This window comes from Mauremys mutica, chromosome 1 (assembly GCF_020497125.1).
Source record: "Mauremys mutica isolate MM-2020 ecotype Southern chromosome 1, ASM2049712v1, whole genome shotgun sequence".
Lineage (NCBI taxonomy): Eukaryota > Metazoa > Chordata > Testudines > Geoemydidae > Mauremys > Mauremys mutica.
The window spans coordinates 55,631,886-55,658,727 of NC_059072.1; the positions used below are offsets into that span (position 1 = coordinate 55,631,886).

Genomic DNA, 26,842 nt, shown 5'->3' on the forward strand with positions numbered 1-26,842 from the left:
AGAGCTGTCAAGCATAAAACCATACTGACATAAAAATAAAGGTCACCCCCCCCACACACAATCTCATAGATCAACTTTTCATCTATAATGGTCTTAAGTGTAGAGTAAGTACAAAATTTCCAGATAATGTTATTTTCAAGTTGAAGGTGTCCCTTTCAGTCAATTTTACTCGGCACTCAATTTTTGCAACTACTCTAATAATGTTCTCTTAGTTTCTCAAAACTAAAAATTCTAAATTATTTTACATCTCTTGTCCCATTAAGACAGACTATATCAGACTTACCTACCTATTTTGCAAGTTCTTTGGGATAGGGGCTGTATCTGTGCAGATTTTTGTACAGCACCTAGCACAACAGCACACTGATCCTCACTGGGTACTACAGCAATATTAAATAAAAGCTATTACAAAACTAGCAACTTTTTTCAACTTCACTAGAGACATTTGGTGAATCCTGGCACCTCTGAAGTCAATGGAAGTTTTGCCCTCAACTTCAATGGGAGCAAAATATCACTCCTCAACTTTAACTCTGTGGAAAGTGAATTTGCAGCTTCTACTTAAAATTATAATTTCTTCTAAACTGAAGCAGTGCAACAATGTTACATAAACACTGCTGCTAATGACAACACGCAGCCATCTTCTGAGTAACTAGTCTTCCATAGTTCTACATTAGGACAGTGCATGATAAGAGTATCTTCAACATTTATTAATTTACTTAACTAATCCAAATGATTTTCTTCCCTTTTTATTCTCATTACCATCACTTCCGTTGTATGCCATATTGCTTAGGGCAAGTCGTATTGCTTATACAAATTATACAACAGTCCTGACAATGCAAACAATGGAAATAGTTGCCTGAATGGTGCTATGGAACTCTTAGTAGCCCAAAGCCATGTGCCGAATACATACAAATTGCACTGTTGCCCTGTATTTACTACACTTAAAAAATTAATAATAATCTAACCTCCAAGTGACCCCAGATTTCCAACAGTGACTGATTTCCAGTACCTTAAGATTCCTAGCTATTTTGTTGTGTGAAGTATTTACTTGGAATTTATCCATTTACTACATTTCTAGCAATTCTGTCTTTCTATAAAAACTGATTCAATTAGAATAGACGTACAGGTCCCATATGGTTTTATCAGTCACTGTATAAATGTGCGGAAAACTACCCCTTGAGGCAGTGTCCCTATTTAATCATTCCCTTAAAGCACATACTGCCCTATTTTCCAGATGGCATTTAACAGATGAGGCCAGCAAGCATCCTGCAGGGGACTGGTATGCTGCATAGCAGTCCATCCTGAGAAAGAAATATCCATTTCAGCAGCTTTAGAAAACCCAAATTTACATTCATGGATCTATTAAAAAAAAAAAAAAATCAGCAACCTAATGTTATTTTCTGTAACACAGCTAAAGATTTTAACTTCTCATATACTGGTATTACAACTGATCTCCCCCCCACCCCAGTATGCAGCAAAGTGATGTTTATTTCAAATACACCTCTACCTCGATATAACGCTGTCCTCAGGAGTCAAAAAAAAAATCTTACTGCGTTATAGGTGAAACCGCGTTATATTGAACTTGCTTTGATCCACTAGAGTGCGCAGCGCAGCCCCGACCCCCCGGAGCGCTGCTTTACCGCGTTATATCCAAATTCGTGTTATATCGAGTCGCGTTATATCGAGGTAGAGGTGTATGTTTTCTCACTAGAAAGAAATGTAGGCTCACATAATAAATATTGGAATACACTTGTTACAAAAAAGTAACTGAAAGGAGTACGGATCTCAGACAGCTACTATTTATTAGAAAACAACAGGCGAAATGGAAGGGGGCTAGAAGGGTCAGAAAGCTCAGTTTCCTTTACAACATCCCCTTAGGAGAAAGCCTTTGGGAATCTACAGAGCAGGCAGCTGATATAGACTCCCAGATCTGTGGGATTCATGGGAACATGACATGACCTCTCCCAACACACACACACACACACAGTTTATCTGCAGAGGCACAGTTAATATTGCTCAAAGGAGGGTTAATATTGGGTATAAATATCCATCACTTTTCTGGAGAGGAAGGAGGAGGGAATGTGGACAACACTGCTTTTTCTTCAGCTCACAGTGGGGAGTTTACAGAAGCCCAGGAGAAGATGATGCCACAGAAGCAGCATTCCTCAACTTCTCTGTTCCTCTCCTCACGCAGGCAGATACAAGCTCTTCTGCTCAGAAAGTATAAGGGGACAATCTGACCCTATATTTGTAAGCAACAGTTTTTTGCTGAACCAGTCAAGCTGACCTTTTATCTATTTTTTTTAGAGTTGGTAGTTCTATGCTTTAAATGAACGATGGATTCAGATGCTTTTTCCACTGGGGGGGGGGGGGGAGAATCAATTTGTGTGTTCTAATTATGGCAAAGCCAAGCACTATGGAATAGCCAAGTTTAAGGACAAGTCATTGCTTTCAAAGGAAAGCCAGAAGGCTGGAGGAATTTTCTAGTTGCTGGTGGCCCTTCCCCAAACCTTTCAAGAAAATAATAATGCAAGCTGGTCACGTTTCCCCTTAGAAGATGGTACCAATATCATCTGTCTTATCTAAATTAATCTTGACTCAGGTATTCATTCAAATCTCAGTATCTTTCAGACCATGCAACAGCAAGATAGCTAAAGAAGAGGAGACTGGTGGCACTAACACTAAATTTATTAACCCCACTTGCACACATTTAAAACAAAAAACAAAAAAAAACCCTAAATTATATTAAAACACAACCTTTAGGTGAAAGAGTGAAGGACAACAGAAGAGCCAGAATCATTAGAATGCTCATTAGGACCCATAGCAGTCCTCCTAGAAGCACCCCAGGAGTAAACTCCCAAGTTCTCTTTATTTTAAATGCACTTCAATACCAAAGTGACAGATGCCTTACAAATAGCTAAGATAGATCAACAGGATTCAGCACAACCCTGACCTGGAAGAGAACATAAAATCGTCACCGATAAAGTCTGCATATAACAAAAGATTAGGGTGTGGTAAATAATGGATAGAAATAATATCAGGCCAGTAATATAGAGTGATGTGGATTGCTTGGTAAGCTGGGCACAAGTTAACAACATGCATTTTAATACAGCTAAATGTAAATGTAGTAATTTAAGCCCAAAGAACATAAGCCATACTTATAAGATGGGGGACTCTATCCTGGAAAGCACTAACTCTGAAAAAGATTTGGGGTCACGGTGAATAATCAGTGGAATATGAATTCCCAGTGCAATGCTGGAGCCAAAAGGGCTAATGTGATCCTTGGATGCTAAAAGAGGGGAATCTTGAGGAGAAGTAGAAGTTATTTTACCTCTGTATTTTGCATTGGTGATCTCAGTGCTGGAATAATGTGTCCAGTTCTGGTGTCCACAATTCAAGAAGGATGCTGATAAACTGGAGAGCGTTCAGAGAAGAGCCACGAGAATGACTAAAGAATTAGACAACACACCTTATAGTAATGACTCAAGCTCAATCTATTTAGTTTAAAGAAAAAGGTTAAGGGGTGACTTGTGTGACAGACCCAGGCCAGTGGGGTACAGGAGTCTGGTAGAGGGCAAATATACCGGTCACTGGATGAGTAGTTTTCTGTTCCCTGAGTGACGAGAGCAGGGGCTGCATTAGAGTAATCAGGAACCTGCTAGAACCAATTAAGGCAGACAGCCTGATTAGATCACCTGCAGCCAATCAAGGCAGGCTAATCAGGGCACCTGTGTTTAAAAAGGAGCTCACTCCAGTCAGGTGAGGAGGAGCCAGAGGGGAGAGAGTGCGTGTGAGGAGCTGGGAGCAAGAGGCAAAAGGAGCTGAGAGTGAGAGCGGGTGCTGCTGGAGGACTAAGGAGTACAAGTGTTATCAGACACCAGGAGGAAGGTCCTGTGGTGAGGATAAAGAAGGTGTTTGGAGGAGGCCATAGGGAAGTAGCCCAGGGAGTTGTAGCTGTCATGCAGCTGTTACAAGAGGCACTATAGACAGCTGCAATCCACAGGGCCCTGGGCTGGAACCCGGAGTAGAGGGCGGGCCCGGGTTTCCCCCAAACCTCCCAACTCCTGATCAGACACAAGAGGAGTTGATCCAGACTGTGGGGAAGATCACTGAGGTGAGCAAATCTGCCAATAAGTGCAGGACCCACCAAGGGAGAGGAGGAACTTTGTCACACTTGATTATAGTCTATAAGTACTTACATGGGGAACAAATATTTGATAATGGTCTCTTCAATCTTGCAAACAAATGTCCAATGGCTGGAAGATGAGGCTAGACAAATTCAGCCTGGAAACAAGGCATATATTTTTAACAGAAAAAGTAATTAACCACTGGACAATTTACTAAGGGATGTGATGGATTCTCAATTTTTAAATCAAGATTGGTTTTCTGTTTTTTTTTAAGATATGCTCTAGTTCAGAAAGGATTATTTTGAGGAAGTCCTCTGGCTTTGTCTTATGCAGGAGGTCAGACTGTCAGTAGATGATCATAATGGTCTCTTCTGGCCCTGGAGTCTATGAATCCCTCCTATGCAGTAGATCCTCAGACTTTTTTCTTTCACCTCCCCAAACCCCTTCAGCTATGCCGATGTTATTCAGCATACATTTGCATTAGATGTGTCCTTCAGGAAACACATATACCAACGGTGTAAAAGGAGGGTTGAACAACACTTGAAGTATTGGGATCTAGAAGGCCAAGAACAGCAATAAGTAGAGGTTTTCCAATAGTTCTGACTTCATCAGTTCCAGTGACCACGGACAAAAGGTATTTCCCTTGACAAAGTGTGAAGTAATGTGATTCCTATTTCTTTATCATCATTGTTCATGTTCTCAGAGAAAGTCAAGGTGTCAGAGAAAGTTACTAGAGCTGTCAAGCGATTGAAAAAAAATTAATCGCGCTCAAACAATACTAGAATACCATTTATTTAAATATTTTTGGATGTTTTCTACATTTTCAAATATATTGATTTCATTTACAACACAGAATACAAAGTGTACAGTGCTCACTATTTTTATTACAAATATTTTCACAGTAAAAAACAAATAGTATTTTTCAATTCACCTAATACAAGTACTGTAGTGAAATATCTTTATCATGAAAGTTGAACTTACAAATGTAGAATTATGAGAAAAAACCTCCATTCAAAAATAAAATAATGTAAAACTTTAGCGCTTACAAGTCCACTCAGTCCTACTTCAGCCAATCACTCAGACAAACAAGTTTGGTTACAATTTGCAGGAGATAAAGTTGCCCGCTTTTTGTTTACAATGTCACCTGAGAGAACAGGAGTTCGCATGGCACTGTTCTAGTCGGCGTCACAAGATATTTACATGCCAGATGTGCTAAAGATTCATATGTCCCTTTATGCTTCAACAGAGGACGTGTGTCCATGCTGATGATCAGTGTTGCTCGATAATGATCAAAAGCAGAGCGGACCAACATATGTTCATTTTCATCATCTGAGTCAGATGCCACCAGCAGAAGGTTGATTTTTTTTTTTTTTGGTGGTTCGTGTTCTATAGCTTCCTCATCGGAGTGCTGCTCTTTTAAGACTTCTGAAAGCATGCTCCACACCTCATCTCTCTCAGATTTTGGAAGGCACTTTGGATTCTGAGTGCTGTAGGTATTTTTAGAAATCTCACATTGGTACCTTCTTTGCATTTTGTCAAATCTGCTGTGAAAGTGTTCTTAAAATGAACAACATGTGCTGGGTCATCATCTAAGACTGCTATAACATGAAATATATGGCAGAATGCAGGTAAAACAGACCAGGAGACATACTATTCTCCCCCAAGGAGTTCAGTAACAAATTAATGCACTATTTTTCTTAACGTGCATCATCAGCATGGAAGCATGTCCTCTGGAATGGTGGCCGAAATATGAAGGGGCATGCAAATGTTTAGCACATCTGGCAAGTAAATACCTTGCAGCGCCAGCTACAAAAGTGCCATGTGAATGTCTGTTCTCACTTTCAGGTGACATTGTAAATAAGAAGCAGGCATCAGTATCTCCCATAAATGTAAACAGACTTGTTTGTCTTAGTGATTGGCTGAACAAGAAATAGGACTGAGTGGACTTGTAATAAAAAAAAATTGTAAAACTTCAGAGCCTACATCAAAAACAAAACAATCTACATTTGTAAGTTACACTTTCACCATAAAGAGATTACACTATAGTAGTTGTATGCGATTAATTTAAAAATACTATTTATTTTGTTTATCATTTTTACAGTGCAAGTATTTGTAATAAAAATAATATAAAGTGAGCACTGTACACTTTGTATTGTGTTGTAACAGAAATCAATATATTTGAAAATGTAGAAAAAAATCCAAAAATATTTAATAAATTTCAATTGGTATTCTATTGTTTAACAGTGTAATTAATCGCAATTAATTTTTTTTGAGTTACTTGCATGAGTTAACTGTGACTAATCGACAGCCCTAAAAGTTACCTAAGCTTCACTTCACGCCACGCTCCGCAACACAAAGCTGGTTGTCAATAAAACCAATATATTCTGTGACTTGATCTCAGATGAAATCTCTAACTTTGTTTGCATCAACCAGACATAGTTGTATAACATAGCTCATGTAGTACTGGAACAACTTTAAATTCAAATGAAATGCTTGGGGGTTTTTTGTTTTGTTTGTTTTACACAGACACAGGAGAAATCAGGAGATGGTTACATAAAACCAAGTCAAAATATCAAGTTCATAATTTCTAAAAAACAACATTTTGCAAAAGAACATGGGTTGAAATTTATTTATCAGTTAGGTTTAAAATATCAAATACATTTAACACTCAGAGCTAATTCTGAAAAACAGGCTATAAATATTTTTAAACCTACTACTTCAAGTCTGCTCTTCTGCTTATCAGCTAATTATGACCTCTTCTTACAAACCCCCATACAAACTGCTCCTAACAGTGTTCAAAATAAAGATGGCACCTCATCATGATACAAGAACTCCATTTCATTTGACTACTCATGCAAAAAATAAAGCTTTCTGAAACTCAAAGTTCATTACGTTTTTGATAAAAATTTTAAAAAAAATCAGCACTGTGATGCACAGATTTAACAAAGGTCATGTAAACCTTAAGAGAGTCCAGTTCAGTATTTCCAACTCCTAATGGTTACGTATAGAATGTGAGGAAGCAATTTACTTATGACATACTCAGCTCTTCCTCATAATAATTTCATATTAAAGACCAATGGCATAAGCGTCATATACATTACAATGAGAGTGAAAACAAATTTACAAAGACAACACTTGCAAATATTTCTTTTGCAAAAACTGCCATATGTGCATGAAAATGCATGCCCTTTCGGTTCTTCAATACACTAAGCTTGATTCAGTCCTGAATTTGGTAAAATCAGCATAGCAGCCAATTCCCTCCCTCCCCCCTCCAGTACAAATCTGAGTATTGGAAGACAAAAGAAGAGTCCTTAATAAACTGCTGTAACCCAGACATGTTAAAACTCAGATATGCTAGATATGCTCTGGCCATCAGCACTGAGAGGTACTGCATTTCAAAAGAAATAAACATACCAGATTTGGTTAAATGTAACTCATTTGTAACTGTAAATATCCAGATGGCACATGACCAAACATATTTCACATGTTTTATGAAGAAAAATGACCCTGATAACCAACTAAAAAAAAAGGCATTTTATTTATAATTTCTCAATGCATATAAAGTCACATGAGAGTTTCAAATGGAAATCTGTATCTCACATTTACAAGTTTACCAGAAACAGCCAAGTCTTTTTTAAAATACATACAGAAAACTTGTGGCCCAGATCATAGATCCTCTGCTATAGACAAGAAATGCAGAATAAATATCTGGGGAGAGGGGGTTCAAAGGTGGCCTTTGAGCACCTCTTTTCCTAGCCTAGTTGTGCACCACTGTCAGTCTCCTGGTATAACTCCGTGATGTCTTTTGCTTTCCTCGAAATCAGGCTAGGTGGAAGGGGCAATCCTATAACTCAGATCAGCAGAGCATAAGGATACTCCAGCCATGCCCCCTTTTTTCCATCATATTCCCATTTCAGCAGTGGAGTGTGGTGGGGCTGCATCTCTATGCCTCTAGAAGCTTCCCTGAAACTGGGGTGATCCTCAAATACCTGTCTACATATCTTCTGCATTAATGGTGTACAGTAGAATCTCAAAGTTATGATCACCTCAGCAATAGTGGTTGTTCATAACTCTGAAATGTTCATAACTCTAAACAAAAGGTTATGGTTGTTATTTCAAAGTTTACAACTGAACATTATCTTAATACAGCTTTGAAACTTTCGGCAGAAGAAAAATGCTGCTTTTAACCATCTTAATTTAAATGAAACAAGCACAGAAACAGTTTCCTTGCCTTGTCAAGTCATTTTTTTTAAACTTTCCCTTTGTTTTTAGTTTGTTTCACACAGCACTGTACTGTAAAGTGTTTGCTTTTTTTTTTCTCTTTGTCTTTGCTGCCTAATTGTGTACTTCCTGCTCTAAATGAGATGTACGGTTGACTAGTCAGTTCATAACTCTCAGTATCTACTGTAGTGTAAAGCAGGTGGCCCAATATGTTTATTAAAAAGTGCTACATTTTATAAAATGTCAGAATCCACACGAAAAACCCAAATCCATTTTTCTTTGGGTTTGTATAGCTTTGCACCAATTTGCAGTTTAGAAGCCAGATTAAATTTTTACTAAATTCAAAGCAAGCAATACAAGTAATTTAAAGATCAATTTAGGAGTAATAAGCCCTCAAGCATAACTTCAGAAATATTCTTCAAGAATCAATAACTATTTAACTTTATATATCAGTGGTTTTCAATCTTTGTTTCATTTGCGCCCCCCTAAAAAATTTCATATGAAGGTGCAGACCCCTTTGGAAAGCTTAGACATAGTAGGGGTCGCAGACCATGGCTTGAAAAAAAAAAACAAAAAAAAAACAACACTGTTATGTAGCAATTCTGCTGTTGCTATATTCCTAAAGAATACTATTTGAAATTACATTTATAAAAGTGGGTTTTAGATTTCCACCTATTTAGTTAGTCTGACATACCATTTAATTCTGTTAAATCTAAAGAAGGCCACCTATTAAACAAGCCTCTTTAATTACATTTTAAAAACTTTGTTAAAAGAATGTTGTTTACTTTACATAGTTAAGCACCTGAAAGTTAGGAAAAGCCAGATTTACAATTGCCCATATAACCTTAATTCTGCCCCCTTGTGTGTTTATCCTGTGAAATGAATAAACAGGGATAGACAGGGAGGGTGGGCAGCAGTGGGGGATGTAGCATGTGATCAATTAAAAGCATAACTACATACATCTCGCATTTTTTAACTTTTCAGCACTTGACTTTGCAACCCAAACAACATTATTTTAACATACTTTGGTTGGTTGATACAATTTCCTAGGGGGGTATTTGTTTTCAAAAGGAAAAGGTAAACAAAAATTCTATTAGGTACAACTCTAACAAGCCCTTCATCAAGCATCTTCAGCAGGGTTGGAACCCTGAATATTTGGCATTGCAGCACAGACGTCTATCACTTGAACTACAGGCCTAACTACTTTAGCTTTCAGAAGAAGACTTAGTACAAAGCATGTGTGTGGAGGAAGATGAAGATGGGCCACAGGGATCATGTGCTGGGTTCACAGGTGGTCAGGGTAACCCAGCTCAGTTCTCTTTCCCTCTCTCCTACCCCCAGCCAAAGTTGGGAGGACACCTGCCCCACATGGTGCCACAACTGGGTAGGTATATGAGGGAGGGGGGAACAGGCATTCTTGGGAGTAGATCCCACTGCAGTGTCCACCTAATGTTTTCATGTTCTGTTATTTTGGCATGGTGCCACAAATTTCCTGAACAATGCAAGTGACAGAAAGTAATGATTTTCAGCTCTTTATAGCTCAGCAAAATCTGAGCAAAATTTCATGGGACAAATAAAAAAGGCACTTAATCTAACTGTAGGGCTCTCCCCTGCCACATTTCAAAGGCTTGGTACAAGCAACAGAGGTTTCAGAGCTTCTCAAGGGAGATCATAAGAATCTTTTAAAATGGAAAGTATTAGGCAACCTAAATATAGAGGTCACTACCAGTTCCTTCTATAAAGCAATATCTTAGGGCTCTACTGAATTTCAGTGAGAGATCTGGCTGTATAAGGCATGATGAATATTGTCTTATATACATGTATACAGCATCTTTCATCCAAAAAATTCCCAACATGTTTTACAAATGACAGAGAAATCACTTCATTCTGCACTGAAATGCAGTTCCCTATGCAGTGGAACACAATAACTTAGCACCCAGCAACTACAAACAACATAGGTTAGAAAGTAAATAAAAATACTATATCTACAGGAAGAATTTAGGACATGAGTGAAGTTACCCAAAATGGAATTCAGCTTTACTGTCCAAAGTAATGGGATTTTTAACTTAAAACAAAGGTCTTAACTGTATGTCTTATCCAAATGGCAGTATATTGAAGCCTGGCACCATGCTAGGGTAATGGTTTAGTGTTAACAAAAAGAAAAGCGTGCTACCTAATGAATCACATCACTTCCTGCAGCATCCTGGATTTCTCTGGGAGGTCTCCCATCCAACTAAGATGAAAACCCACATTTACACTGTTTTTACTTATCTTTTTATAAAATTATAATCAATGCCTATCTATTAGCACAAGTCAAACTTTGTGGAAATGTAAAAAAAATCCATTATTCTACAGTGAAAAGATTGAAAATATTTACTATATTATATTAATAGCATGCACTTAATATTGGAACAATGAAGATTCAAGTATCTCATTTTCAGCTGTTCTCCAGTGGCTTTCAAAAATACAATATTCATGGTTTGTAGTTGTCTGCATTTTGTCCCTGCAATTCTGAGTTAATTTAGTGAAATTTAGCACTCGCAAAATGCAAAAAGCTAAAAAGGCCAGATACCAAGCAGGAAATTTCTCTGCACCGAATTGCCAAGGCACGTCAACAATGGTCTACAATGCCCTAGGAGGCAGTCCTATCACACAGTAAAAAAATGGATAGTATTTTTGAGATGTGAACGAATGCCTGCTCAGTACTATAATGAGGCTATCGATTTTACTTATAAAAAAATTATATTCTGAAGCAAAATACAAAATATCGGAAGGACAGAACAGGTCGTGCGGGGAAGGGTGGGGGAGTGGCACTCTATGTGATAGAAAAGATTTTTACCTCATTTGATTCTACATTAAGTGAATCCACATGTTCCACGGAATCTCTATGCATAGTAATTTCATGCTCTATTAAGACTATAACATTAGGGATCTATTATCAACCACCTGACCAGCACAGTGATAGTGACGATGAAATGCTAAGGGAGATTAGAGAGGCTATCAAAATTAGGAACTGAGTAATAGTGGGGGATTTCAATTATCCCCATATTGACTGGGACAAAATTTCTCGATACTTTAAATGACTGCTTCTTGGACAAGGGGAGAGGCAATTCTTGATTTAGTCCTGAGTGGAGCACAGGATCTGGTCCAAGAGATAACTATAACAGGACTGCTTGGAAATAATGACCATAATATAATAACTTTTAACAGTCCTGTGGTGGGAAGAACACCTCAACAGCCCAACACTGTGGCATTTCATTTCAGAAAGAAGAACTATGCAAAAATGAGGAGGTTAGTTAAAAGAAATTAAAAGGTACAGTGACTAGAGTGAAATCCCTGCAAGCTGCATGGTCACTTTTCAAAGACACCATAATAGAGGCCCAACTTAAATGTATACCCCAAATTAAAAAACACAGTAAAAGAACTAAAAAAGAGCCACCGGGGCTTAACAACCATGTAAAAGAAGCTGCGAGAAATAAAAAGGCATCTTTTAAAAAGTAGAAGTCAAATCCTAGTGAGGTAAATAGAAAGGAGCATAAACACTGCCAAATTAAGTGTAAAAATGTAATAAGAAAAGCCAAAAAGGAGTTTGAAGAACAGCTAGCCAAAAACTCAAAAGGTAATAAAATGTTTTTAAAGTACATCAGAAGCAGGAAGTCTGCTAAACAACCAGTGAGGCCCCTGGATGATCGAGATACAAAAGGAGCGCTAAAGACAATAAAGTTATTGCAGAGAAACTAAATTAATTATATGCTTCAGTCTTCAAGGCTGAGGATATATGGGAAATTCCCAAACCTGAACCCGCTTTTGTAGGTGACAAATCTGAGGAATTGTTACAGATTGAAGTGTCACTAGAGGTGGTTTTGGAATTAATTGATAAACTTAACAGTAATAAGTCACCGGGACCAGATGGCATTCACCCAAGAGTTCTGAAAGAACTCAAATGTGAAATTGCGGAACTACTAACTTTGGTTTGTAACCTGTCCTTTAAATCAGCTTCTGTACCCAATGACTGGAAGACAGATAATGTAACGCCAATATTTAAAAAGGGCTCTAGAGGTGATCCCGACAATTACAGACCGGTAAGTCTAAACGTCAGTACTGGGAAAATTAGTTGAAACAATAGTAGAGAATATAATTGTCAGACGCATAGAAAAACATAAATGGTTGGGCAAAAGTCAACATGGTTTCTGTAAAGGGAAATCATGTCTTATTAATCTAGTAAAGTTCTTTGAAGGGGTCAACAAACATGTGGACAAGGAGGATTCAGTAGACATACTGTACTTAGATTTTCAGAAAGCCTTTGACAAGGTCCCCTCACCAAAGGCTCTTACGTAAATTAAGTTGTCATGGGTAAGAGGGAAGATCCTTTCATGGATTGAGAACTGGTTAAAAGACAAGGAACAAAGGGTAGGGATAAATGGTAAATTTTCAGAATGGAGAGGGGTAACTAGCAGTGTTCCCCAAGGGTCAGTCCTAAAACCAATCCTATTCAACTTATTCGTAAATGATCTGGAGAAAGGGGTAAAAAGTGAGGTGGCAAACTTTGCAGATGATACTAAACTGCTCAAGGTAGTTAAGACCAAAGCAGACTGTGAAGAACTTCAAAAGGATCTCACAAAACTAAGTGATTGGGCAACAAAATGGCAAATGAAATTTAATGTGAGTAAATGTAACGTAATGCACATTGGGAAAAATAACCCCAACTATACATACAGTATGATAGGGGCTAATTTAACTACAACTAATCAGGAAAGAGATCTTGGAGTCATCATTAATCGTTGTCTGAAGACGTCCACACAGTGCAGCGGCAGTCAAAAAAGCAAACAGGATGTTAGGAATCATTAAAAAGGGGATAGAGAATAAGACAGAGAAGATCTTATTGCCCTTATATAAATCCATGGTACACCCACATCTTGAATACTGCGTACAGATGTGGTCTCCTCACCTCAAAAAAAAGATATACTGGCATTAGAAAAGGTTCAGAGAAGGGCAACTAAAACGATTAGGGGTTCCAGATGAGGAGAGACTAAAGAGGCTAGGACTTTTTAGCTTGGAAAAGAGGAGACTAAGGGGAGGATATGACAGAGGTATATAAAATCATGAGTGATGTGGAGAAAGTGAGTAAGGAAAAGTTATTGTTCCCATAATATAAGAACTAGGGGCCACCAAATGAAATTAATGGGCAGCAGATTTAAAACAAATAAAAGGAAGTAGTTCTTCACACAGCACACAGTCAACTTGTGAAACTCCTTGCCTGAGGAGGTTGTGAAGGCTAGGACTATAACAGGGTTTAAAAGGGAACTGGATAAGTTCATGGAGGTTAAGTCCATTAACTGCTATTAGCCAGGATGGGTAAGAAATGGTGTCCCTAGCTTCTGTTTGTCAGAGTTTGGTGATGGATGGCAGGAGAGAGATCACTTGATCATTACCTGTTAGGTTCACTCCCTCTGGGGCACCTGGCATTGGCCACTGTCAGTAGACAAAATACTGGGCTAGATGAACCTTTGGTCTGACCCAGTACAATCATTCTTATGTTCTTAAAAGGCTACAGAATTCATCCACTCTCTCTCTCTCTCTCTAACAAAAGTGTTAATTGGGAGTGACTAGTCTTCCCTCTGATTACAAACTTTTTTTTTGCATGCACTACCTAGAACACATTTTCAGAAGGTCCTCACTGTAGCCCAGGGGTCAGCAACCTTTCAGAAGTGGTGTGCCGAGTCTTCATTTATTCACTGTAATGTAAGGTTTCACGTGCCAGTAATATATTTTAATGTTTTTAGAAGGTCTCTTTTTATAAGTCTATAATATATAACTAAACTATTGTTGTATATAAAGTAAACATTTTAAAAACCTTATTTAAGAAGCTTTATTTAAAATTAAATTAAAATGCAGAGCCCCTTGGACCGGTGGCCAGGACCCAGGCAGCGTGAGTGCCACTGAAAATCAGCTCGCGTGCCATCTTTGGCACACGTGCCATAGGTTGCCTACCCCTGCTCTAGCCTCTAAGGCTCCTATAATTGGATCCATACATGGACTCTAATGAGCCTAACAAAGTTCTTCATGGGCACAGGCATTCACTAGCACAAATCCAAATGCAGGATTAGGGTTTATTTTGTGCGCACAAATGTAACTGAACATGTGATTCAACTATCTGTACATATGACTGGCATGTGTAAATCCAGGACTTTGCACACATTGTGCTGTAAACACAATTTAAAAGGCTGTTTTTGAAAATATGACAGTCTTATGGCAAGAAATCCATGTCTGGTCGATTATATGATTGGTTTAGGTTTTCAAGTGGGGGGAACAAAAATCCATGAATCTACTGAAACCCTCCATATCAGAACATCACTGAACGAGGAAAAACAAAATTAGAGTTTTTTTCTTTTTAAAATACCATAGAATAAAGCAATGGTTTCCCACAGCTGCCTCTCTACCCAATCCCACCTGTAGATTCTAATACTTATCTCCCAAATGATTTTTTTAGTGTAATAAAACACTATTTTAACTGGCTTTGAGTCCTTAATGAAGTCTAGGAGAAGCTGTCATCTTCACTTGTATTAAACTTGTTTGGGAAATTATGCTTTCACTCTTCTGGCACTGTAACTTTTTATGGATACTGTCTGACTATTAAGACGCATGTCTGCAGTGCTGTTGTACCCATATTGGTCCCAAGATAGTAGAGACACAGGGTGGGTGAGGTAATCTTTATAGGACCAACTTCTGTTGGTGAAAGAGACAAGCTGTTGCGCTTAGCCCCAGCTCTTGTTCAGGTCTGTGAAGCTTGTCTCTTTCACCAACAGAAGTTGGTCCAGTAAAAGATATTACCTCACCCACCTGCTTCTATTAAAGATGTATAGCTTATTAAATTCTCTGAAAACTGACAAAGTGACTTAAGCAGAAAGCCAGTCTCATATTAATTTAAAGTTAGCTTTGAAAAAAATTCTTAACCATTCATTATGGTTTTCCAAAAAAAAAAAAAAAAAGAGAGAGAGAGAGAGACAGACTCATCTCTATTCCTGAAATAATTTTACTCAATTCTACACAGTTTTGTATTCTAACACTGACTTACCATAAATTCACTGTAAAAGTCATATTCAACATTGTTATGGTTTATGTCTGGAATCAAGTATCAGAGGGGTAGCCATGTTAGTCTGGAGCTGTAAAAAGCAACAGAGAGCCCTGTGGCACCTTATAGACTAACAGATGTATTGGAGCATAAGCTTTCGTGGGTGAATACCCACTTCGTCAGACGCATGTAGTGGACATTTCCAGAGGCAGGTATGATTCTTGCCTGCATATTTAGTCTAGAGATAATGAGGTTAGTTCAATCAGGGAGGATGAGGCCCTCTTCTAGCAGTTGAGGTGTGAACACCAAGGGAGGAGAAACTGCTTTTGTAGTTGGCTAGCCATTGAAGTTCTTATAACTCTTGATAAGACTGCGATTTCTATGGCCACAAACTTCTTTTGCTAACAAGATTAACTGATGAGGTATAATAGTAATAATAAAAGCTCATTAAATAAGTATTTTCTTATGCTAACGTGCAAAGGACTCTACAATTGCACTCTTGTTGGTTTTATAGAATTATCCATCCTCTAGTGCATGTTCTAAACCAGGAGTAATCAATAGGCGGACCGTGGGCCAAATCTGGACCACCAAACACTTTTGAACAGACACCAAAATATTTTTATTTTCTTATCATCATTATTGGGGGTTTTATTATTATTTCCTCTGGAGTCTGGACCTTGACTATACCTAGACTAAGAAATCTGTATCTTGACAAAAAATAATTGACTATTTCTGTTCTAACCTATAATATTAAAACTATATAGACGTGTTGGATCCATGTAATTCCCAGCATGCTCTCTGAAGGAGTTCTAAAGAAAAAGGCTGTTCTAGGAAGTCACTGATTTTCAGACTGACTTTTCTGTATAATAAAACTCAGCTAATTTACATTTCTTTTGTAAAATCAGTATGGGGAAATTGCCTCTCTAGAGAAATGGAATCTCTAAGGTGGGGTTGAAAATAAACAGGACAGTTCTTTAATGTTAGAGATAAAATAAACAAAATGTAGGGATTTTTGTTTAGGTTTTTTGGGGAAACAGAATTAGGCTACTGCACAAAGAAAAAACACTAATACAGGTAAAAGCTTTAGGATGTAAAATAGTATAAAGGTGACCCAGACCTGTCTTTCTTTCAATTAAAAAAATGAAAGTTTAACACATTGTACTTTGTACAGATAGTTTTATATATTAAAACTTGAAAATAATTCTCATATTATGTTGCATGGAATTATTTTAATGCCAACAGGCATTATATTCAAAATGTAACATTGCATACACTATTTTAGTTCAACATACAAAAGGAAACCTGCTTGGACACTACACATTAATCAAAGCACAACAAGATGTTAGTCAAGCCCAGGGAGCTCCTAGCAATGAAGGGAGCTCACCTCTTCTTCCCTTCCAGATGATTTCAGAGCTGAATCAGCTAGTGTCTGGACAGGTATTCTGTTAATTTCATAAAGGAAAATGCCTCTTAGCTGGCAGAGCCAAAGGGTTAAATGACTCTGGGATCAAACGCTGCAGCATTTCTGGTCCCTGTCCCTGCAGCCCGCGGGCGACAGAGTCCCCAATAAATCTGACCTAGTTCCTGCTGCAGTAGGCGGCTCCCTGGCATGCCGGGGCTGCTGCGAGCGGCTCGCCGGCGGCCGGGCCGGGGTGGCCGGACACTCACCGGGTGGAGGTGCCCTTCCTCACATCGCACATCATGCACTTGAAGGCCTCGGCGCTGTTCCGGAAGGTGCACACGCTGCAGTCCCAGTAGCCCTCGTCCGAGGAGGGTTTCGGCTGCCGCTTCGGCCTGCAACACACACAACGAGGGGAGGGACAAAACAGGCAGGGCGGTGGGTCAGGCCCGGCTCTCAGCCCGGCCCGACCGCCCCCGCTGCAGCCCGGCTCCCGCGGCCGCCATGGCCGCTGCACGGCGGAGCCGGCTCGCCGCCGCTGCTCCCGGCGCAGGGTCGGGCCCGGCCAGGAGGCGCCGCTAATCCAGGGCGCGGGCGCTGCCGGCGCCAGGCCCCCGCGCCGCCCTTACCTGGTCGGGCTCTTCTTGTCTCCCATGCCGGCTGCAGACGCGACCCCGGCCCGGCCCTTTGTGTGTTTGTAAATAAGGAGGAGCGCGGGGGGCCCTGGCTCGAGCGGGGAGGAGGAGCCGCCGCCGCCGCAACCTCCAGCTGTCGGGGAAACTCCGGCTCCCGCTGCCGCTGCCGCCCCCTCCTCCCTCACGTGTCCCCCCGCCGCCAACCAGCGGCCGCCCGCAGCCCTCCGAGCCCCAGGCCGCGCGAGGCGGCAGGTTCGCATCTGCCGGCGGCGCCGGAGGGGCGCGGGGACGCGGCTGCGGTGAGCGGGCGGCGGCCAGGGCAGGCGGGCGGAGAGCTGAGGCCACTAGGGCAGCCCGGGTCCCTCACCCCACACGGCCCCAGCAGTCGGGGTCGCCCTTTCACGGCCAGCGCCCGGGGGGCAGGTGGCAGGAGATGGGAACTCGTGCGTGTGCTGGGCCAGCAAACCCCCCCCCCCATGTGTGGGTTGGGGGTCCCCGCCGCGCTGGGAGTGACGGGGTGGGGGGGTCCCCCGGGCCATTGTGTTGTCTCCTGCGCCTGTAACAGCTTGCCTAACAGCACATGGCAAGCAAGCTGCCAGGCGGGCCGAGAGACGGATCCCCTCTCCAGCGCTGACATATGTATTTCATATAGGCCATGCGTGTTTTGATGTATTACAGATGTAGAGTGCATGGGCTGAAATACATGACAGAACCATTTTCCTATTACATGTAAATGAATGTCATCTCACCTAGGATGATATGTAAATTACACACAATGCAAGATAGCACCCAATCCTCATAAAGCCAGGACTGATCCAGAAAACCTCTACCTTTCATCTCTTCAAACTACACCTCTTCCTGTGAGCCAGAGACCTAGCCTCATTTATCAGCTCCAGACTGGATAATCATAATTCCCTGAATATAAATATGAACAATACTAAGGTTGCAAGTAGTACAGAATAAGACAGCCCACTTTCTCCACAGTTTAGGCCACATCAACACTGGCTCTTGGTCCATTTTCACTGCCAGTTCAACGCCTTGGGCATGCTCTTCACAGCCATTAATGGATCTGGTCCTAATAGGGTTGCCAGTCCTCCAGGATTGTTCTGGAGTCTCCAGGAATTAAAGATAAATTTTTAATTAAAGATTATGTCATGTGATGAAACCTCCAGGAATATGTCCAACCAAACTTGTGAACCCTAGGTCCTAAGTACATGAGACTACATTTCCCATCTATGAACTACCAATATAGCTGCATTCCACTGGAACAATGCTGATCAAAGCTCAGGACAAAACACTATGAGAGCCAGAGTTAAGGAGTTATCCATTAAGGAGATCTGGCTGTGGAACAAAATTCCAGAAGAGAGTAATCTAAACTAGAATCTAACCACTTTAGATCATGCTGTAAGACCTCCCCTCTTTGATAAAACTTTCGTATTATCACAGAGTAACATTTACCACAATAATTAGACCCCCTTGCCCAAGAAAAAAAAATGTATCCCAGGCACTGCTGCCTATAACCAGGGTCTGAAGAGCAGAAGACTCCATGAAGTTCCATTAGGTACCTTGCTATGCCAAACACTGGTACTAGTGTGACAGATGCAGGTACAAACTCATAAGATAATAGATCTTATCCAGCATTAGATACAAGGATACAAATAATATTAATATTTGTACTTATAGATTCTTAAGTACAAATAAAATGTGACTAACATGGTATGCTCTAACAACATTCAACAAAACACTAAGAATGTTCTTCCTTGGCCTGAAAGTTGCCAAAAAGACTTTTAGCTAGGAATAGTGGGGTGTAATAAAGAAAAGGAAAATGTAGGCTGAAAATCGAGACGGACCTACTAATAGTGAGCTATATTATACTAAAAGGTTGTCTCCTCATTTCTTGGGGCATTCAGCATTTACCTAAACGCACCACAGCCCCTCTTTCTGGACCTTGCCAGCTATGGCTGTAGCAGACTACTTGTTACAATATGAAGAATGAATATTGTTTTCTGTCTGATGATCACTGCCCTCCATGCTCCTTACCATGTTTCCCTCTCCCCATCCTCACTTCTCCCTTTCCCTCAATGTCTACTTCTTCCTTTTCCCTGCCGCTCCCAGAGCCTGGTCTACAACAGGGATGGAACCCAGAGATGCACTGCTAAGCTGGACACTTGGATACTGTGAAGAAATCTTTAGGTTGGAAATGATGGTAGAACCTGTCTCCTGGTGCCCTTTTATTTATAACAGTCTCTACTGTATACGTAACTTTTTTTCCCCTTTGAGAAAGCAACTATTTTGAAATAACCCCTTTTTTCTTGACCTTTTCTCTGACATTATGAATTTTCCCATAGAAATGAAAAGAAACAAAATAAAACTTGGACCACTGCCTATGAAACACTAGGATAAGCTGCTTTTTTACTATGTTGCAACCTAAGAATAGCAGCTTTTCTCTTTCCTCTAAGGGACAATTTCCTGGGGAGTATCATTTCTGATCATCAGGGAGAGCAACAACTGCTAATCCCCAACTATCATTCCTAACTGCCCACTAATCTTTCAGATTCCACCATTCTGACCCTGCTCAAGATGCGTTAAATTTACCCACATGCAGAGGGCTAGCAGAAGACCTGTTCACCACTTAAGTCATAAGAACAGCGATACTGGGTCAGACTAAAGGTCCATCTAGCCCAGTATCCTGTCTACCGACAGTGGCCTTTGCCAGGTGCCCCAGAGGTAGTGAACCTAACAGGTAATGATCAAGTGATCTCTCTCCTGCCATCCACCTCCACCCTCTGACAAACAGAGGCTAGGGACACCATTCCTTACCCATCCTGGCTTAACCTCCGTGAATTTATCCAGTTCCCTTTCAAACCCTGTTATAGTCCTAGCCTTCACAACCTCCTCAGGCCAGGAGTTCCACTAGTTGACTGTGCGCTGTGTGAAGAAGAACTTCCTTTTATTTGTCTTAAACCTGCTGCCTATTTAAGCCTTATTTTAAGCAGTTAAGTGAATTTCATCCTATTTGAATAACATTAGAGAGAGAAGAAATACTATTTTCTGCATACCTTGGTACACTTATAGAGGCACAGGAAACCACCAGTGACGTGCCTACCTTTGATGTAACCACATCTAAAATATTGTTGGTCTGTGACATAGGACAGAGTGACTTTTGAAAGATGGATTCGTGCTCCAGGCAGTAGCGCTCAGCAGCATACCTCAACCTAGGAGGCAGGAAGGAGGAGAAACTTGCTCAGAGAGAGAAAGCTTCAGGTAAGTCCTGAATTTGGGACAGTAATACGTGTGACGGTTGGATTACAGAAACCCCCTTGGGGCTGCCAACTGATGTGCTGAGACTACCCCTGAGCCCACCTTTTTTGCCAGATTGGGGGTTTAGGGCCCTGCCTGCTCTGAGCCAGACCCGCTAGCCTGCTACAAACCCAGACCCAAGTTTCAACCATGTTTCCCAAAAGCTGCAGGCTTAACTGAAAATGGCTTAAGAAGTGTTTTTGTTTTAACACCCAGATGCCCAGCTTTTAATGGGGTCTGAACCACAAGTAAATCCATTGTACCCTGTATAAAGTGTTTGCCCTCTATATGCACAGCTGTTTGCCCTCCCCTCCCCCAGAGTATTAACATACTCTGGGTTAATTGATAAGTAAAAAGTGATTTTATTAAATACAAAAAGTAGGATTTAAGTGGTTCCAAGTGATAACAGACAGAACAAAGTGAACTACCAAGCAAAATAAAATAAAACGTGCAAGCCTATGGCCAATACAGTAGGAAGCAGAATACAGATAAAATCTCACCCTCAGAGCGGTTCCAATAAGCCTCTTTTACAGACTGGCCTTCTTCTAGTTTGAGTCCAGCAATCACTCACACCCCCGTACTTACTGTCCTTTGTCCCAGTTTCTTTCAGGTATCCTTTGGGGTGGAGAGGCTATCTATCTCTTGAGCCAGCTGAAGACAAAATGGAGGGGTTTAAATAGACTCTCTCTTGTGGGTGGACACTCCTCCCTCCCCCAGTGTAGAATCCCAGCTACAAGATGGAGTTTTGGCACCACATGAGCAAGTCACATGTCCATGCATGACTCAGAACTTACAGGTAGCAGCCATGGCTCACATGCTACCTTGAATGACCTCAAGTAGACTTCTTATGTGGATTGGAGCCTTCCAAGATCCATTGTCCATAAGGTGTTTCTTGATTGGGCACTTAACTCAAATTCCTTTCTAAAGAAGCTGCCCAAATGCCTTACTAAGGCTACTAAAAATCAAACCAGTACACAGCCAACATTCATAACTTCAAATACAAAAATGATACATGCATACAAATAGGATGAATAGATTCAGTAGACCATAACCTTTACAGAGATATGTTACATGCATATATAGCATAAAACATATTCCAGTTATGTCAAATATACATTCATAAGCATATTTCCCTAAAGCCTTATGGGGTGCAATGTCACACCCTTCTCCTGAACTTACTGCCAGAGACTTGGACACTGTCCATGGTGGAGGCAGTACATGTAAAATCCCTGTTTGTCTTGGTCACACTCCATATGGTTTAAAGGTATGGAAAGGATGTCATTCATAAGTGTTCTAGCAAGTTTTTGGGTTCCTTGTCCCCAGGTGCCTGAAAACAGGTTGGGGTGTAATGTTGCTAACAGAATGCAGACAGCAATATTTGTTAAAGTGTTGGCGTCCTGGCATTTAGCCACCAATGCCAGGAGGCAGTGTGCCTCAGTTTTCCCTTCTACACAGCAGTATATGCCTGTTATGCTTTTGCTGCTATGCCAAGCTTCCAGCCTGTTTATAGGTATAAGCTGAAAGGTAACATGCTTGTGGGACTGTCTTGTCACCATCCCTAGCATGTACAACGGTTTTGTTTTTTTCACAAATCAGGTATGTTCCACATCTTTAAAGGGTTTACCACTAGTATTAACTCCTTTGTCTTGACATATAGATGAAGTTGCAAAAGACACAAGATTAACAACAAATCTATGGCAGACAGGCTCTGTTCACACAATTTGGCTTGTTTAGTGTCTATTACCTTTTTCACTTACTTTGTGTACCATGATAGGTGCCCTGATGCAGATTCTTCTGCCTCTTTGGAGAAGGCTTTTAATTCAGGCATATGTTTGAGGCTTTGGCAAGGAAAGGGTATACTGCAACCATGCCTGCCCTCAGCCCCTCCCTCTGGAATTTCTCTGGGCTGGACCTCACACACTTGTGAAGTTTCCCTAAGGCAAAGTTTTTCTTCCTCCTGCCTTGAAGAGACAGTTTTATCTCTTACAAGTGTAGCAGGAACATCTTTCAGTGGAGTGCTTTGGATTGGTAAGACCCCTTTGGACACCCCACTGTCTGTTCCCAAAAGATTAGCTGTGGGGGCTCTCCCCTCCAGGAGATCTGACCCTCAGTTTTCCCTTAAACCCTGATCCACAGGAGATTTTTCACCCTCCTCCTGGGATAGATCCTCCCTACAAAAGGTGGGTGGACTCTCCGACCACCCCCCACCTTTCATCTGGACTTCCCTCTCTGGACTCCCCTCTGGGTCAGACACTTCTGTGTCCCCCAAAAGGGAAGGTGACCCTGGTCCAGCTATGGACTCACAGCTACCAGCTATGACAGATCCTTCCCTGGCCAGCAAAATCCCCCCCACCCCTTTCCTCAGGCTGGGCTTGCTTCCAGCTACAGAGTCCTTGGGGTCTATTCTCACCGCAGCAGTTATCAGGATCCCAACTTCCATCTTTGGGACACGTGTCTGTGCACCCCAGAGCAGGCCCTGTCCCCTGCTGACCTGCAACTTCATGGCAGTCAGCAGCTGGGATGGCCTCCCTGCTACAAGGTGGAACATTCCCCTCCCGCTGGCAGATGATTATGGGACAGGAGCTGGCTTCCTCCAGCCCCTCCCTCTGGGACTTGCCTTGAGCCACAGGGCTACAGGAACTGGTTACAACTATTGCTGCCCCCAAAGCTGCATTCTTTACTGCCACAGAGAAGTTTAAGAGACACCCTCCTATTCCCCCAGCAGTCCATGTGACCTCACAACCTCCCCCCTGGGGTTTTAGCACAGGATTCCTTCTTGCTGCTAACAAACCCTGGGACAGTTCCTGCCACATCAAATAAATCATTCCCTAGTAGAAACAGTGCAAAATTGTGTGCCACTGTTGCAACAGTCAGCTTAGCCTGCAAATGACCAGTTTTCATGTGTACCTTAGCTAAAGATGCAAGAACTTTGTAACCTCCCACCAGTTCTAATTCTGCCATTTTCCCTGGCAACAAATCCTTCTCCTGGATCAGGTCCCTCCTGACCACAGAAATTTCAGCACCTGTATCTCTTAATCCAATGAGTAATTTATCATTAAGTTTAACAGCATGCAGATACTCACTGCTTGGTTGGGTAGAAGCAACCTTTACAAATCCTGTGTGGAAAGAGGCTGCAGCCTGGCTCTGAGACACAGCAGCTTCATGTGTTGCCTGTTCCCTCTTAGCCAAGGACAATTATTCCTCAAGTGCTCAGTGGACTTACAATGATAGCACCTCTTGGGCTTCTCTGCTTGTACAGGAGATTTGGGATGAGTAACAGGGGAATGGGGAGGTAATGGCCCAGCCTCCTTTTTCCCAGGGGTAAAATGGTGATTTTGCTTTCCCCCAATCCTGTACCCCTCTGCCAGTGGTTTATGCTTAATTGCAGCTTGTGCTTGCTCATTAGAGTCTGCAACCCAGCTAATTCTCCCACTGCATTCACCTTTTTGTCCCACAAATACTGTTTTACATTATTACTGCACATATTTAGGAATTGTTTCTGAGTAACCAAATTACACATTCCTTCAAAGCTTGTAATGCCTTTCCCCCTCACCCACTTATCTACCAAATTTTTCATTTCATTTACATAAGCTACATTACTCAATTCATATCCCCTCTTAAAATTCCTGAATTTAACCCTGTAGGTTTCAGGTGTAATGTGAAACTATTTCAAAACCAGTTCCTTAAATTTACCATAATTTGAAGCATCATTAATAGGCATTTTATTGACTATGTCTAGCGCTCTGCCAGTTAATTTTGCTATCAATGTGGTCATCTTTTGATCTTCAGGGATAGCATAGAGGGTGCATAGTCTCTCAAAGGTGATGAAACATTCAGCAATATTGCTCAATTCATCATACTGTGGACATAGTCGCTCCCATTTGTGAATTTTTGGGGAAGTGGAGTCAGCAGCTGGAGAGTTTTGTCTCTTCAACTCCGTAACAGCCAGTTCATGCTTCTGGACCTCAATTTGGGCCTGTATTTCTCTCTCTCTCTCTTAACTCCAGGGCTCTTTTATGGGCAGCCTCCTCCCTGGCTGTTTCTGCCTCCATAGCCCTTCTGTGTGCAGTTGCCTTTGCTTCTTTGAGTTTCAATTGAAACTCCTGGTCCTTTGCCTTCTCTTCTGCTTCCAGTCTAGCCAGCTCTAGTTTAGTAGCTGCTTCACTGGTAGTCATTATCCTGCTTTCTTGTGCTGGTCCACACCCCCTCTCCAGTTCACTGAAACTGGGATGCACTCAGCTCACGGGCTTCTTAGGGCTGGTCTACACTAGGGGGGGTATCGATCTAAGATATGCAACTTCAGCTATGTGAATAGCATAGCTGAAGTCGAAGTATCTTAGATCGATTTACCTGGGGTCCTCACGGCACGGGATCGATGTCCGCGGCTCCTCGTGTCGACTCTGCTCGCTCCGGTGGAGTTCCGGAGTCGATGGGAGCACTTTCAGGGATCGATATATCGCGTCTAGATGAGATGTGATATATCGATCCCCGAAAAATCAATCGCTACCCGCCGATACGGCGGGTAGTCTGGACATACCCTTAGTTAACAGAGACTTTCCCAGTGCCCAGTGTTCAGCCTTTCTGGGCAATTTGCAACCTGTGCAGTTCTAGCTTCTTCTGATCTTTACTCTTACTTATTTTGCTTACTTTTCTGTCCCTACTTCCCTTACCCAAAATAAGCAAACAGAAAATAACAAACTAGTAACCAGTTTGTCTGTTCTCCAGCCACCACACCCAAAACTTACTTGAAATCACTACCAATATCTCAAAGCAAGCAGCTGTGCCTATGTCCATGCATGACTCAGAACTTACAGGTAGCAGCCATGGTTCACATGCTACCTTGAATGACCTCAAGTAGACTTCTTATGTGGATTGGAGCCTTCCAAGATCTATTGTCCGTTGTATGTGCCTTGCAAGTGTGGACGGTGAGTAAGTTGCAGCGCTGTAAACCCACCCCCAGCGCTGCAACTCTCCAGTGTAGCCAAGCCCTAAGGCTACTGAAAATCAAACCAGTACACAGCCAATATTCATAACTTCGAATACAAAAATGATACATGCATACAAATAGGATGAATAGATTCAGTAGATCATAACCTTTACAGAGATATGTAAATAAAACATATTCCAGTTGTCATATATACATTCATAGGCATATTTCCATAAAGCCTTTTGGGGTGCAACATCACAATAGGACATTACAGAAATGTACAGCGAGGGAATATCTCTAGATTCTTAGGTGAACTTTATTCCCCTTTTCCCTGCAAAATGCAGCACCTAGGAGCACTTTGTCCACTCACAGGATTTTTTTCAAATGACATCCTTAACACCAAAGAATGGTCAAAACTGCAGCAGAAATCTGAGCGGGCTCCAGGCTTGCTGCGCTATGGCACCTGCACGGGTAATCCTGGAAAAAGGGCATGAAATGAGCTGTTCGGTTCAAGATGGCTGATAAAAGGCGGTAAATGGTTGTCTTCTGTAGCTTTCACAGAGTTGGGAAGCTCGTTAGAGCTGCAAGAGTGGGAAAGCAGAGTTTGCGGCAGAAACATGAGCAGAGTTTGCAGCGGAAGCTGTGCGGCTCTGTTCACGATGGCCAAAAAACAGCAGGGAATTGTTGCCTTCTGTAGCTTCCACAGGAGCCCAGGACAGACAACATGGAAAAAGCGGCTGAAGCTGTGCGGCTCTGTTCATGGTAGCTGAAAAAAGACGGGAAATGGTTAGATGAAAGAGTAGATAGAAAGATGAGAGCATGTGAGGTGGATTCATAGTACCAGGACACAGGCGGTGCACCGTGCTGCACCGTCTGTTGGTAGTATGGCGTCTGCCGTAGCTTTCACAGAGGGAGGAGCGAGTGACAGCACACACCCAGAAACACGCGCGAGAATGTTTTTGCCCCATCATGCACTGGGAGCTTAACCCACAATTCCAATGGGTGGCAGAGACTGCGGGAACTGTGGGATAGCTACCACAGTGCACCGCTCCGACATTCGATGCTAGCCTCGGTACTGTGGACGCACTCTGCCAGATTCACACGCTTTAGTAGGGACACACAACACCGAATGTATAAAATTGCTTCTGAAAATTCGAATAAAAT

General features: G+C 41.6%; 1 protein-coding gene across 6 annotated transcripts in view; it reads right to left on the reverse strand.

The window, feature by feature from the left end:
* YAF2 (YY1 associated factor 2) overlaps nt 1-23,996 on the reverse strand; it is a 63,667-nt gene extending 39,671 nt beyond the window's left edge. Inside the window, exons 1-3 of one of the 6 annotated variants that reach the window (XM_045032069.1) lie at nt 21,252-21,402; nt 20,558-20,666; nt 17,086-17,211 (exon numbers count right to left, since the gene is read on the reverse strand). In XM_045032069.1, the coding sequence (XP_044888004.1) occupies nt 17,086-17,211; nt 20,558-20,574 (143 nt within the window). In that variant the 5' untranslated portion in view covers nt 20,575-20,666; nt 21,252-21,402. Of the gene's footprint in view, nt 1-17,085; nt 17,212-17,445; nt 17,885-20,510; nt 20,667-21,251; nt 21,403-23,834 lie in introns of those variants that run through there. The other 5 variants (XM_045032063.1, XM_045032044.1, XM_045032091.1 and 2 more) reach the window with 5 other exon arrangements.
* Between the last annotated feature and the right edge of the window lie 2,846 nt (nt 23,997-26,842).